The following is a 15,903-nucleotide window of genomic DNA, read 5'->3' as shown; positions in this document are numbered from 1 at the left end:
TCACAAATCCACAATGTTTTCTTTTCCTTAGCTGTTTCTATTCTACTTTTAACAGTATCAAAATTTTTCCTTTAATTTGATCTTCACCATTCCATAAATATCTTACAGATTTATTATGTGTAAGACTTTCTTCTAATACTTTACTACCCAGTCATTTATTAAGTTGGTCATTGGGCTTCTGATTCATAAGGAATCCAAATTATATAATACTTAGGTTTTAATTCTTAGTTCTTTTAAGTATTCCAAAATTATTTTGTGTTTTGTGCTTTATGACTTTAAAGATAATTTTTCTTGGCTTTTTTACAGACATTTGCAGGGAGATTTGCCAGAGGTCTTTTTCACTGTGTAGCTTTGGTTTTATGCCGGATTATCTGTCATAAAAAACATAATGTTGAGGCAAATTTGTATTTATTTATTACAATCATTCTGTATTTTATTGACTACACTAGAGCTAAAGGTAAATTATTCTGTTTATGCTTTCTAAATGAGAAACTGATGTTAGTCTCATTCTATTCAGAAATAATTCATAATTTCTGTACTCTGAAGATTTGATATGCTGATGTTGTTCTTTTTAAAAATACGCATTTGTGGTGGTTTTTTTTTCTTATAATAACAGAAGTGCTGATGGCATTAGCATTAGGTTAACAATGAAATAATCTTTTAAAAATTATACTCACAGAGGTGAAAGCAAAAAATAAAATCTGGTTGTATGCTCCATTTTCTTAGATCCCCTTGTCATTGAATCCTATATTGTGTTGGGCAAATCTGTCTGAATTTGAAACAGTTGTCTTGCTACATGAGGGCTCCTGTGGTTATTTCCATATAAATTCATGATCGAATTCCATATGTAAATACATGTTGTAAAAGAAATAGGGAAGGCGGGAACGTATATTCTGGATTATCTGATTTAGAATTGCTTTCATTCTCTGATCTAAGTAATACAATAGTTCTTAAACTGCAAAATTCTCCCTGTGATAATCTCTGGCATACTCAGGGCATGACTTAAGTGTCACACACCATCTTTTCCAACACTTATGGGGAAGGTAGGAAAGCAGACTAAGCCATTTTGACATTTCTGCTACCTTAAGCACGTTGTTTCATGCCTTCATAACCAGAAGCAACATGCCTATATTGGGCTGACAGCTACAGGCGGACTCACTAATGACTGCACTCCTTTAAAACTTCCAGTGACTGCAAGCAAAATAAGCCTCTCCCTCAGCATCTCCAGGGATAATACACTGTGTGGACATCAGCTGACTAAGTAAACTTAAAAACTGTGGAGACTGACACAACAGAATTTAGAAGAACGCTCCTACTTTCTCCAGAATCTCATCTAACATACATTGCTGGTCTCTGTTGAACTGTGGCTAAAAATTTCTGTTTGTTTGTTTTGAGGGGTATCTATGCAAATTGTTTTTCAACATATTAAAAAAAAAAAAGGAGAAGAAAAATACTGTATTGTCTTCTAAAGAGACTACATGCAATATTTTTCTATACCTTGGGTTTACTCTAACAGACATTAAAAATATACTAATGTGCCATCTTTGCTACAAAATTTTTTGACTTTGTAAGCCCTGCACTGATCACAAGCTGAGGAGAGGGGGTACAGGGAGCTGCCATCACTGGAGCTCCTCTGAAGTGAGGAAGGCTAACACCTTGGGTACCTAAAACACTTACTTGTAGAATCAGGCCAGAATAATGCCTCCTGTGGCACTCCTTTCCCCAGCCTATAGGAAATTATTAACAAAGAAGAAATGGCCACTGAAGCTTTGATTCTCGAACACCTTATTACATTGCTTTTTGTAGGGGTTAAACAGTTTTACTCCATGGGAAGACTGGTACCAAAATTAAGTACTTAACCTGGAGACACTGATCTGACCCTGCATTTTCAGGGAATAAATTCATTTTCTGTTTAAAATGTACCACATTTACTTAGAAAGACAGTCAGTTTGCTTTCTGTAAAAAAAAAAGATTATAATGACATGTGAAAAAGTCTCTACTCTTATTCTTCAGTTCCCTTTTTCAATCTAACTTTAGAACTTACATTTTATTTTTCTGTCCTAGGGACATCACACAGAATTACTTTATTTTCTTCATTTCTCCAGTACCCATTTCTCCTGTTTCTTGGCTTCATCTTCTCCCTCTGTATCTCTTTCTACAGAAATGGCCTTTTTGCCTTCTCTGTTCCTTTGGTTTTTGGTTGGGCTTTTTTTTTGTGTGTCCAAAGGCATCTCTCACATTTCTCAGCTAATCAGTGTCTCTTTCATAACTTATCTAGTCCATTACATTCTACTCACCCTTGGGAAATATTACCAGAAGCCAATGACCAAAGAAATAGATGGATTAGGCAGAAATTACAATAAAACGTAACAAGAGAGACTCCCAAGTAAGAAGTTCATCCCAGTACATTTTTTAGAATTACCATATAGGTATAGCAAAGTCTACAGAATAATTGTTATTTCATTTTGAACTGTGGAGCTGCTGAAGAATTTGGCTAAGAGGCCAAGTACTCTCTGAACTTATTTCAAGGTCACCTACCCATGGTCTTGACAGGATGCTGTGGGAGGGAGCAACAAGCCCCTGCTTGCTGCAATGCATTAAACATCAGGAGACAGAGCTAGAATAAGTCTATTTGTGATAGGAACTAGTTCAGGTGAGAGGAAAGAATGCCTTTCTCTTTTTAGGAGAACATTGCAAGATATAATAGCTCTGACTCCTCAAGACGGAATTTGGTTTCCTAGTGATAGGTCTTTTCAAACTGCATCTTACTGTTCTCACATCCCGTCCTGTGACAGCATTTTGTGGCTTAGCTGGGTGCTTCCTTCCCCAGCACAAGAACCAGGATACCTATAAAAATCATTGTTTCTTACGCATCCCAAACTGCCTTGTTCTCTGTTACTCCTGCCTCTTCGATATCATCCTGGGGTGCCATCCATTTCCTCATGTGCCATGATGACTTCAGAGGTCAGCTGGAAGAATTATGAAAACATGTGGTCTTATGAATTACAGAATTGACAGATTCCAAACGTGGACGTACTCAAGATACAAAGAATCAGGAGTGAACACACTGCAAGTTATTTGGGACTTCAAAACTCTTTCCAGATATTGGCTGAAGGCAAAACTCAGCTGTGACTCAGCTTTATACAGGGCAGATATATCACCAGGAACTAAGTTCTGGGACTTCTGGCATTAATATCAAGGGATGAGAACTTCAGCCATGTACAAGCAAACATGCCACACTTTTTGGTAGATTTAATGTTATTATTTGATTTAGTATTAGTATTACTGCATTATTGCTAATTACAATAGTAATATTCTCGTGATAGGACCTGAAATAGACTGAAATGAGACTAGAACATAGGACTAAAATGAGTAACGATTAAAACACTAGCATCAGTGTGGCATAACACTATGTTTTAATTTCCCTTTACAAATATATATGTTTTGTTCTACACAGATGTGAGGAAAAGATGTGTTTATTTTGCTCTTTGCTCATTTTTAAACTGTTTCCCTTGTCATCAGGTAATGGTTTGCCTGTATGTGGAAGCAATACAATGTTCTGGCTCAAAGTTACTGGCCAAATTCAAGTACTTATTTCCTATGAGTAATACAATTAAGTTTACTACCAAGATAAAAAAAAAAAAAAAAGAAAAAAAAGTGGTATCCTTAAAATAGCCCTGGCAAATTGCAAGTTTGTGCTACTCTGGATGCTGGAGATGTAGTAGTTTGTTTACAACAGTAACATTATAATTACAAGGTCATCATTATACCTAAAAGTGATGACAGTGCTTGCAAGCGTGGCAAACCCAGCAACACTAACACTCGTCCAGTAGCTTCTGTTTCTGGGGAAACAACAGAAATGCCTAACAGGCGTTTCAAAGTAGAACAGCAGTCAGTGTCCAGACTCGAGTAGGTGCCAGGGTGTGATGGTAATGGTCAGCACAACCTGAAAAGAGACCCTCAACATGCCAAAGTGCCATTGCTGCCATGTTCAAGCTCCTTTGCAAGACTGGCTTTCTGTGCATGATGGGTTTGGCGCACCTTTGGCACAACGAGCATTATCAAAACACCAGAAAAACCCACTTAACGTCCTAACAAAATAAGATTACACCAGAAGTGAGCTGAAGAGCCACAGCTGCAGAGAGGAACTGGACCAGCCCGGAGCTGAGGATGGCCCAGGACACAGCTTGCCCCAGGGGCCCCGGGGAATGCAGCTGCAGAGTGTGTGGGCACAGCCCTGATGCTGGCAGCGTTGGAAGGGCAGGTGGCCAAGGCTGGAGGGAACTGTAACCATCAGCCTGGGGCACATCAGCACATGCACTGTCGTACCACAGCCTGGAGGAAATACACCCTCCAATCGATTATCGTCCAATCTTTTCGAGGATGAGCAAATACCAACCTACGCTGTACCCTGCATCGCACCCTCCAAACGTTTTTTTTCTGAGAGCCCCCAAAATACGACAGGTTTTAGCGAGAGAAAAACCCGAGCGGCGAACCAAGCCTTTGTTCTGCAGGAAAATACTGCCCAAGTCAGCTTCGTGCAGATCACTTCCAACTTCGGCACAAGCCGGCCGGGCGATGTGCTAACGCCCCGGCGGCCCGGGGCCGGCTGCCGCCGAGGCCGCGGCCCGCCGAAGGGAAGGTGCTGCCCTCGCCGGGCACGCACCGGGGGGCGCTTCGCCCCGGCGCTGACCCGCCTCCCGCGGCGGGCGGCCGAACGAGGCGGCGGCGCCGCTGGCAGGCGGGGTGGGGGGGCGGGGGCGGTGAGACCGGGGCTGGGGGGAGGGGGGGGCGGCCGCCACTCGCTCTCCCGCCCTGTGGGGGCGGCGCACTGTTGACGGTTTTAGCCCGCCGGGCCCCGCCACCCCAGTGGCCCCTCCGAGCGGCACCCGGCGAGCGCTCCGCCGAGACGCGCCGCGGGGTAGCGCGTAGTGGCGCGGCGGGGCGGGCTCCCCGCGGGGGCTTCGACAGGTTTCGGCGCCCGCTGGATGGGAGCCCTTCTCCGCCGGGCACGGCCGCGCTCGCCCCCCCACCGGCTGCGGGAAGGAGGACGGCAGAGCATGCCACCGGCGGGGCGGTTCCGCAGGGACTGACATGCTTCTGAAGGAGGGAAGGCACCAGCCCCTCCGCCTCTCCCCGCGGTAGCGGAGACGATGCTGCAGGGCGCTCCCCGGGCTCTCCCGCAGGCTCCAGGCTATCACCCACAGCAGCCGCTCTCGCTACCGTGAGCGGCGGGGTCCCGGCCGGGCCGAGGCGACGAGCGGCGCGGGGCCGGCACCCCTCCTCGGGGCGGCGGCGGCGGCGGGGAAAGGCGCTGCCCGCGCCCGCGGGGCCCCGCGCGGCGGGCGGCTCCGCGCGGCGGATGCGTGTGCATGAGCTCTGCACCGAGCGGGCGCAGGAAGCGCCCCCGCTCCGCCGCCTCCATCTTCCAGGGCAGCAAGACCTCGCCGCACGGCCGCGACAGTGACCGCCGGGGCAGCGGCTCCGAGAACGCCTACCAGACCCAGAGAGCCCTGGATGACTGCAAGACGGTGGGTACCACGGATGGGCTTGCCTTAATTTTTCTCTTCTCCCAGTGTTCCCGTGGCTGGCGGCGGTGCCGCTCCTCCCGCCAGCTTGCCTATTCCCATCACGTGCAGTTGCACTATTTTTAAAACTGCAGTCCCCGTCGGGGGTGCTGCCCTGTAGCCTAACTCGTAGCGGTTCAAACGCGGGCGAGGGGAGGGAAGGCGAGACCCGTGGGGAGCCGGCTGGGTGCTGCGGGACAGTCAGGGCAGCTGAGGCACCGGAGCCTCAGCACACGCCGCTTTAGCGGCGCTGCCAAGCAGCTGGAGTGCCTTTTTTTTTTGCCGGATCCGGCCAAATCTGTCCCCAGACTTGCACTCACTGAAGCCTTGGTAGGTAAATAGTTGCCTTCCCCCGAACCACCGCACTCTCCGCTGCTTGTCTTGTGCCGCAGCCACACTCTTGCCCTGCGATCTAACAGGACTCAGAATTCGAGGCCCTGAAATTCTGCCGTTGACATACGCGGTACCTGTTTGCAGTCTCTCCGGAGCAGCTGGTTGCAATTCTAAAACCTCAGATCAAGCACCTGCATCCGTGTTATTTTTGGACTACCACATTATGGTACGGCTTTTTTCCCCATCCAAGTTCAAAATGCTTATATCCTGACACTTTCCTCCAACACGGCAGCACATACCCCCTTGTCTGGCTCCTTGAGCTACAAGTCCCCTGGACATCAGGCCCTAGCTTTGCTCCTCTAACCAAGGGCAGAAATGGAAAACAAAGTTGCAGCTACTTTACTTGAAAAATTCTGGATCATGCTAAAGCTCTATCCAGTAGCATTGGAAATGTACCTGCCACTTCTGTTCTGCTGCGTCCTGGCAGGCTTTTTCCCCCTAATCCTGCAAATTGTGCTGGCAGATATCCACTTTGATACTTCAAAACCGGGAGCAACTCCCAGCTCACCAAGGAACAAAAGCTGCCACAGTATCTCTATAAATATACCCAACAAGTGGATCCTACTGGGTCCTGCCTTTTTTCCCACTGACGACAGCATAATGTGGTTAGATAAACAGAAGTGCTAGCTTTGTGGAATTCACCGATTAGAGATAAAATGCGATTTACAGATGGGTTGTCAAGATGCAGTGAGATTCAGGACCAGTGGATTTTTTTTCTTGTTCTCTGTCTTGATGCTGCAACATCAGTGTGGTTTTGTTCTCCTTGGCAATGCTGAGGTGGCTGAATGTGTCCTCTGTTTAGACAGAGGATGTCAGGTGAGAACTAGAAAAATCTGTCTGGCGCAACCAGTTACCACTTGCAGGATGAAACACTTTTTCTTTCTTAATGCAGAATAACTATGCTATGACACAACGTAATACAGTTATTTTTTTCTCTCTCTCCATTGCTTTCATGCATTCTCCTAAGCCACGGAATGAAAGAGTTGAAGGCAGGTTTAGCAAATATTGTGCCTGGGGCTTTGTTTGGTGTGTGCTTTTGGTTTTGTTTGGGGCTTGAGGGTGGGAGGGTGCAGATGTACTGGAACTCACTGGGATTGTTTTGCTGCTCCACAGGCAGAGAAACCTATTTGCTACTCTCACAACAAAATTTAAGAAAGCATGGCCAAAAAATGGGTTCCGATACTAGTTCTCAGCTGTAGAGAGTAATTACAGTAAGATGCATGAGAAGTCAGGATGTAATACTGCAGGAAAAGTGACTCCTTTATTTTCTGAGTATAAGAATTTGAGGGTTTGACTTTAAAATTTGGTAGATCTGATAAAATCCAGGTATTTAGTATGCCTTTATGTTGGGGTATGTCGAACTCTTGGTAATGATGGCTGCAGAATTATGAGCAGTTACTCTTGTCTGTTTTTATGTAGTTTGGAAATTGAGGTCAAATTAGCAAAACACAGATAAATAAATATTCTGTTCTGTTGCTCCCTGCCTTCCACCCCCGCTACCATGTGCAGCAAATGGTCTGATGTGCTTTCTTTCAGAAGACAGCAAATGCTTGGTTTCCCTAAAATACAATCCCACGTATGTAATCAGTGGAACTAGTGATCTTTCCATCACTGTAAAAGCTACCCATCTATCCAATTGCATGTACAGTGCGTATCTGCTGGATATTAGATTTCTGTAAAGGCTTAAGTGTTTATTTACTCCTTTATCTTCACTGCCCTCCCCCCCCCCCCCTTTGGAAAAAATGCTTTCTAGAATCCCAACTGGAAAGTGCATATCTGGTACATCTTCTCAGCCAATAACTTCAGTCAATTTTAAGTATGAAATCTGGGTTAGAGGCCAGTGACAGAACAGAAATCATTAGAAAATAAATTAGCAAAATCGCCAGTGTAAAAGCAAATGCTACATTCCAATCCCTAAATGTGCTGTTAATCAGGAAGCAGGAGGAGCACAGGCAATCATTTCTGGAGATATTTTTGTCTTTTATGATAGCAAAAAATAACCTCATGCTACTAGTAAAACAGCTGGTTTTTTGTCTGCTTAATATTTAAGACTAATAACTCAAACACTTTCAGAGATAAAAAGCAGAAACACTACTTTACTGCAAATGAACATTTATAGCACACAGAAGAGGCAGCTGCCACGGAGGCCCTAGTCATTTACAAAATCTTTGGCACTTGATCCAAGCATTGCCATGAAACTGGGAGCAAGAACAAGCCCTAGATTTGGCATGTTTTTTGAAACCTTGATTGTTTTTACCAGTGTAGTTGAACATCTCATGTAAGTAAATCCTCTTTGTTTCTCAGCTTGTCCAGGAGTTCAATACCCAGGTGGCTCTGTATCGGGAGCTGGTCATTTCCATCGGGGATGTCTCAGTCACCTGTCCATCTCTGCATGCGGAAATGCACAAAACTCGAACCCGAGGATGTGAGATGGCCCATCAGGCTCATCAAAAACTAGCAGCAATTTCTGGGTAGGAGTCTACTTATGTTTAATTAAAGCTGTACTCATATGCACATCTTTGCTTGGTGCTACATTATGGAAACTTTCCGCAAAAGCATTAACTTGTTTTTCTGTTTTAGGCATAGAGGTGTGTGACCGCAAATTCTACAGAGTATTCATGTCCTTGTGGTAGTGAAATTTTGGGTCAAATCCTGCTCCCCTTACCAAGATGGTATTGTATTGATTTCACTGGATGCTTTTATGTAAGATGAACAGGATTTTACTCGGTATCACTGAACAACCTAAAAAGATGAAGGGAGAAGTCTTGCCTTTCAAGGGTGAAACAGCAACAGTCTTCTGGCTAATCCTTTGGTTTACCTAACCAAACAGCTACAATTAGCGCAGCTCACACAGAGACTTAAAAAAATCAGGAAAAAAAATCCGGTGAAAATTGCATCAGGGTGGGGAATAAAAATATTACTGTGAAAACTCGTGTTTATATTCTGCAAGTTTTAAAATCCTTGTTTGTGTTGCGATGAGGATTGAAGCTTTGCCAGCATATTAATTTAGTCTTTGATGGATTTAGTGTATTACATTACATACATTCCTATCCATGGTGACAGAATGCATCATCACATACTTCAGACTATGCCTCAGTACAAGGTAAAACAGGACAAATAGCTGTATCTTACAAAACATCAATTCATGCTGCTTACACAAAGTCTAATTTTTTGTGGGCTCTTCCCAGCACGGTAACTGGGCCATTTATATTAACACATCTACCTCCTGGCTCATGTTTCTGACCACACTTTGTCAGAACTTTCTGCACCTGCCTTATCCAACATCAACCATTGTGTGCCACTGGAAGAAAGCTTTCTTGCTTTGTAGCTCTGCATAATCCCTGTTGAAGTTCTTTCATCACTGCAATGCGAATGAGAAATCTGTCATAGGTTTAAGAGCCTGAGCAGAAGAAAACACCTGTTTGGTCATTTTAGCAGAACTGTCAACATTTTCAGCTGTGATTTAAGTTGACACTACAAGCTCTGATTTGTTCCTTGAACTAGTATTGGCTTTTAAGTTTTTCTATGAGAATTTAAAACCAAACAAACAAACCCCAAAAAGATACTTTTTCTTAACCAGTACATGCTAACTGAACACTGTAGCACTGAATATGTGGAAGTGAACAGTAGTGAAATGGATTTTGCATATTTTCAGACTCAAAAGAGAGACTAATACAAAGCAAAATAATACATCTGAATAACAAAACATTATTTGGATTCCACCACACACACCATCCCCCACCCCCCCCATAAAGAAACCCATCAATACATGCTGATTTATAGATATGGAGTATTTTTAAGTAATCATTTCACAGTTGGGAGTCTGTCATATACACAAAGATGTCCTGAAGGTTGTGCAGTTGCTGCGAGATTGACATTTAGCTAATCTAAAACTGTTTTAAATAACTGTGATAATAATGTGATATCCATAACAACTGCTAGGTGTTAGAAACCCTCTGAAAATTACTTGTTTGGTTTGACAGACATTTTACAAGATGTGCTTCAGATCCTCACCCTCCTACAGCTGAGGAAAGCCATATGAGCCAGCTTAGCTTGTTTGGTGTGTCTGTGAGGAAAGATGTAAGATGAAGGTCCAGCAAGGATTCAGCGTAGAAAAGAAACAGAACGAGAGGAGTAATAGAGAGTTGCAGAGGTTTTGTCTTTAATTCAGCAGGATGAGCAATTTAGTGGATATGGCATAGGATATAGAATGGCAACCTCATTTAGTAGGAAAGAAAAAGTATCAGGAAGAAAAATATTTAGAGACAAGAATGTGTTAAATCATCCTCAGTTTTAAATAGTCAGGAGGATAGTGTATTGCTCAGAAACCACTGGTAATCAGCAGATGGCACAAAGGCTCATTTACTTCACTGCTTTTGTTCAAAATGCACATCACTGCACTCCGCGAATGAACTTCTGGGTAACACAACCAATCCTGTCTTCCAAAGCTTGTTAAAGAAAGCCTGTTGCTTTCCCACTCAGAGAGAATAATAGCAATTACCTAATTACATTACTAGACTATAAAATTTCATTACATACCAACATTCTATTAGTTAAGGTCATCAGTAATGTTCAGTTAGTCTCTTCAGTGACCTGAGCTGTTGCAGGGCACTGAGTTTCCTTCACGAAGTTGACATCACTGTCTAGGACAACATTAAGTTTATTAATCTTGTTTGTGCTTATGTCTTCCTTGGAAAATTAGTAGACAGCTTCACTTTATGCTTCCTGTTTGAATACATCAGCATCTGAGACTCTTAGACACACTTCTGGCTCAGGAAGCTAGAAGAGGCACCTACTTCCCTTTCCTAAAGCACCTATTCAACAAAATTAGGGAAGGTGCAAAGAGTTGGAAGGAAAGAAACAGGAACAGATCCACTAGCACTAAGAAAGGCAGATCTGGGAGAAACCTTGGGAACTGTGGGATGGGAAAGAAATGCTGAAATGGAGATAATTCATTAGGAACTGAACAGGATAGAAGTCATGCAGAAGAAAAAAACTTTCATCATGGGCCTATCAGTTCTGGAATGTCAGACATCAGAGCAGGATTTCTCTAAATATGAAGGTCTACTCAGAAAATGCTGATGATGAATAATGACATCTTTAAACTGTGGTGTGTTTAAATACATTATAGGTCAATTTAAATAAAATATTGAGAAAGGAAACTTCAAATTCAATCTCCTAACTTAATAGTGCTTCACAGTTACCACATCCTGTTCTTAACTTGCTCTCTCATGTATTTTTCTTGTAAAAATAGGTGACATTTTATCAAAGAGTAGATGCATGCATGAGTATGCCAACACTGCAATGGTTTTCAGGCAATAGATTAGAAATAGAATAAGTAAAATTTAAATATTCCAATTCTGTGTGACAATCTTTTAGGAATACAAGTTGAACTCCTTTCAGTGTTGGTTTTCTGAGGACTTCATGTCAATTTCTGCACAGCACACTTACTAAAAATTCGTAGTGATTTTTAATGAACTTTTTTCTGAGAAAAGTGATTAAGGGTTGGTCCTTTCATTGCATTTTTTTCCTTTATCAATATATCAGAAATTAAATTTCTCAAATTAATTACATAGCACACGCTTGCAATGCCAGGTGTCATGGCCAAAAACAGAGAAAGTAAAGCAACAAGAAAATGAGTCAGCATGTTTTGGGTTTTTTTCCAAAGGAAAAGAAAGGAAAAAACACTTGTAACAATATTTACAGATCTGTGTTTGGAAGAATCACCATAAAAAACTGGTGGTATTTTAGAAGTTATCAAATACAGAGCCAGCTTTGTAGGTGAAATCCACCAAGTCTGGGTTGTAAATGGAAAGATAACTCATAACTGTATTTTAAGATACAGGTCTGCACAACTATGTACACACTTCTGCCAATGTCCCCTTCATATTCTAAAGCACTTGATATGCTTACATAATACAATTACTTCTAAGGGCATTTGGCACACTGAAACCTGAACTGGCAGTGTCTCTGTAACAGTCTGATATATATGTTGACACTGCCATTTTTTTTCCCTTTTAAATAAAAGGGAATTGTATGAGGAGCTCAGGAGTACATGGAAATGAACACAGCTTTGGAATTGGTTCTTTTCTTTTTTTCGGACTAGTGTTGCAAAGTCATGAATGCAAGGATGAATAAACTCATACACCAGATGACTACATGGAAAGCAACTTTGCAAGAAAGGACCTAGAGGGATCTGGCAAACGCCAAGTCGAATGTAAACCAGCAGTGTACCCTTGTGGCAAAGAGGGACAACAGCCTCCTGTGCTACATTAGGAAGTGTTACTAGCAAGCTGAGAGAGTTGGTCCTTCCTTTCCACTCAGGGCTGTTGAGGCCGTATCTGGAGCACTTTCAATTCTGGGCTCCAATTCTGGACTCCCAAGTAGAAAAGAGAAAGGGACATACTGGAGCAAGTCTAGTCAATGGACATGAAGATGATTTAGAGCATGCAACATCTGACATACAAGAGGATCCCAGGGATAGACCTGGGATTGTTTAGTTTGGAGAAGAGAAGGCTTGGAAGGGGATAGGATAGCGTAAAGAAGACACAGACATACCACCATACTCGGTGGTATCCAGTGACAGGACAGCAGGCACAAATTGAAATACAGAAAATAGATTTAAACATTTTTAAAACCTCTTTCTTACTGCAAGGTTGGTTAAGAGAGCCAGTGGGATCCTGGGATGTATCAGAAGGAGTGTGGCCAGCAGGTCAAATGCGGTGATTATCCCCCTGTACTCTGCCCTGGTCAGGCCCCACCTGGAGTATTGTGTCCAGTTCTGGGCTCCCTGGTATAGAAAAAACAGGGATCTCCTGGAGAGAGTCCAGAGGAGGGCTACAAAGATGATTAAGGGCCTGGAGCATCTCCCCTGTGAGGAAAGGCTGAGTGAGCTGGGACTGTTCAGCCTAGAGAAAAGAAGACTAAGGGGGGATCTTATGAATGTTTATAAATATCTTAAATATGGGATGCAGGGGGGAATGTCCAGCCCCTTTTCAGTGGTCTGTGGAGACAGGACAAGGGGCAATGGCTGCAAGTTGGAGCACAGGAAGTTCCGCACCAACAAGCAGAAGAACTTTTTCCCAGTGAGGGTGACAGAGCCCTGGGACAGGCTGCCCAGGGAGGTGGTGGAGTCTCCTTCTCTGGAGAGATTCAAGACCCATCTGGACACCCATCTGTGCGATATGAGCTAGGGAGCTGCTTTGGCAGGGGGGGTTGGACCCGATGATCTCTCGAGGTCCCTTCCAACCGCTATGATTCTGTGATTCTATGATTTTGGAACCTATGCCCCAAGAGGTTGTGGAGTCTCCATCCTTAGCAACCTGCTCTCACTGACACTGCTTTGAGGAGAAGAGTTGGACAAGGTTATGTTGGATGTCCCTCCCAGCTTGTCACAGAAATCACTTTAAATCTCCTGATTTGGAAAATTTGAAGATAAACTTTCCCTACTTGGTACTGAGGTGCATCTGTTACTTTTATAAAACAGTTGTTCATGTAACTTCCTCTGAGTCCAAGAAAAGTTAAGGAAGTAGTCCTAAAAATCTCATCTTGATGGCATTTCCATCATTATTCAGTGCACAAAAATGCTACCATAGTATTGCTCTAAGTATGTAGTTTTAGTTAATGTCTACTTTTGTTTTCCTTTGCAATCTACAGTAGATTTAACAAGAAATAGAAGGTAATTTCTCCAACCTAATTAATATTAGATCAGCTCATAAGCTTCTGTTAAAATGTTTTATTGGCACCCAATTGTGGACAAAGTTTTTTTGAAATGTCTGAGTTTTCCCTGAATTATGACACTTTAAAATTATTATCTGCTTTCTAAAGCACGCAAGCAGACAAAAAAAAGACTGCCATAAAGTATTGTACAAATTAAAAGGAAAGGAGACTTCAGGCTTATAACTTAATGAAAACTGCATTAAGACAGGCATAATAGAGACCAAACTGTTTAACTTAAGATGTTAAATAAAGCACTGCTGGTAGGCGTTATAGCTGAGCAGAAACAAAACATAGCAGCACTTAGCTTGACAAGGAAGAATTTTTAAAATCATGAATCAAAAGCAAGGTAATGCCAGCAACAAACTAGAACTCTGACCAAGCTAGATACCAGTCAAGCAGCATGTATGGACATCTCTGCCCTCCCGAGATGTCTTTACAATCACTGCCATTGTACTCATCTAACTATGTCTGAGGTGGGGAGAGTTATATTAATGTTGATCCCTAGAGCTCTGAATTACAGGCACTGCCCATGTATCCTACCTCAGCTACAGTCAGCATTGTTTCAACCGCCAGATGAAAGTTAGAGAATGTGGTTAAGTGTTTCACAGAGGTCACACCATGGAAACTAGAATGTGGGCCAGTGAGAGTATAATGAAATATTAAAAATAATGTGAGGACATGTAAGAAAACACAGCAAGCAGTCAATATGCACTGCAAGAATCAATACTGTTAAATGTGATAATGCTCCCTGAATTCATATGGTGGGTGTTCTTTTACCATAATATGGCAAATATTTAAAACAGTAAAGCCTTAAAAATCCTCTTAAGTACAAAATGATGAGATTCTCCCCTTCTGAAAAATGTTAGAAATATAAAAATTTCCATTTTGCACTCACAGGTGTATACTAAAATAATTTCAGTAACTTGCTGCAATCTGGCAGGCCAGATCCCACAGTTCTTACAAGTACTGAAAAGTACCTTACTCAGCCAGTTGTCCTGATGACTTAACCAGGAATGTACAAAATGAGAAAAGTCAGGGAGATCTTTGTCTCTCTCCAAAGAAGAGCTTTCAGGTTCTGCAGCAAGTTCATTTCTGACAACGCTTACATATAAAATCTCATTTCCCCATAACCTTTATATTCAGCTTCCATAAACATTTACTGTAACTTTCTTAAATGTTTACAATTTTCTTGTGATTTTGAGCATATCAAATTCTAGGGAAAAATTCTGACTGTGTTTGTTCTGCTTTGTTAGGAATATCTTAACTGATTTCTCAGTCATGAAGTGACTCCATACTTAGTATCACAGACTATTCCAGTGATTGCACCAGTTTCAGTGACTCAAATCCCATTTTTGACTAATGGAATATGGTCTAACTAAGGATGTTTTGGGAAGCTCAGATATGAATATTGTAAACATTCTCTTTATGGACAAATTAGCACATGATAGTGCAGTATCTCAAGAGGGTAAGACGCACATACACTGGTCTCACTAGGTTCCTCTGCAAAAATAAACTTCTAATTATAGAGGTCTAGGTAAATTAGAGAGCTGATCAATCAACAACAGCACGAAGTTTGACAAGGGCAAGTGCTGGACCTTGCACCTGTGAAGGGGCAACCCTGGCTACACGTACAAGCTGGAGAATCAAACACTGGAGGCCAACCATGCTGAGAGGGACTGGGGGGTCTTGGTCAACAGCAAGTTACCCGTGAGCCAGCAGTGTGCCCAGGCAGTCAGAACGGCCAGCCGTGTCCTGGGGTGCATCAAGCATGGCATGGCCAGCCGGTCCAGGGAGGTGATTGTCCTGCTGTACACTGTGCTGGTGCGGCCTTACCTTGAGTACTCTGTGCTGTTTTGGGTGTCCCAGTACAAGAGGGACACAGAAATATTGGAGAATGTCCAGAGGATGTGTCCAAAGGAGGATGGTGAGGGGTCTGGAGGGGAAGTCTTAAGAGGAGAGGCTGAAGTCCCTTGGTTTGTACAGCCTGAAGAAAAGGAGTCTGATGGAAGAACTCGTCACAGTCTATGACTTACTGACGAGGGGGAGCAAATGGACAGGCGCTGATCTCCTCTCTTTGGTGACCAGAGGTAGAACCCAAGGGAGGTGAGACAGGGGAGGTTTAGGTTGGATATTAGGAAGAGGTTCTTTACTGAGAGGGTGGTTGGGCACTGCAACAGGCTTCCCAGGGGAAGTGGTCACAGCACCAAGCTTGACTGAGGTCAAC

General features: G+C 43.0%; 1 protein-coding gene across 1 annotated transcript in view; it reads left to right on the top strand.

Moving 5' to 3' along the window:
* Positions 1-5,372: 5,372 nt before the first annotated feature.
* Positions 5,373-15,903, top strand: part of RGS7BP (regulator of G protein signaling 7 binding protein) — a gene marked incomplete at both ends in the record, with an annotated part of 42,533 nt that continues 32,002 nt past the window's right edge. The window contains 2 exons of the mRNA XM_084278145.1: positions 5,373-5,531; positions 8,265-8,431. Coding sequence (XP_084134271.1) covers positions 5,373-5,531; positions 8,265-8,431 — 326 coding nt within the window. The remainder of the gene's footprint in view (positions 5,532-8,264; positions 8,432-15,903) is intronic.

The sequence above is a fragment of the Gallinula chloropus genome (assembly GCF_964237585.1).
Source record: "Gallinula chloropus genome assembly, chromosome: Z".
In the NCBI taxonomy this organism is placed as follows: Eukaryota; Metazoa; Chordata; class Aves; order Gruiformes; family Rallidae; genus Gallinula; species Gallinula chloropus.
The sequence above is the reverse complement of the archived record's forward strand: the minus strand, read 5'-3'. Positions and strand labels throughout refer to the sequence as shown.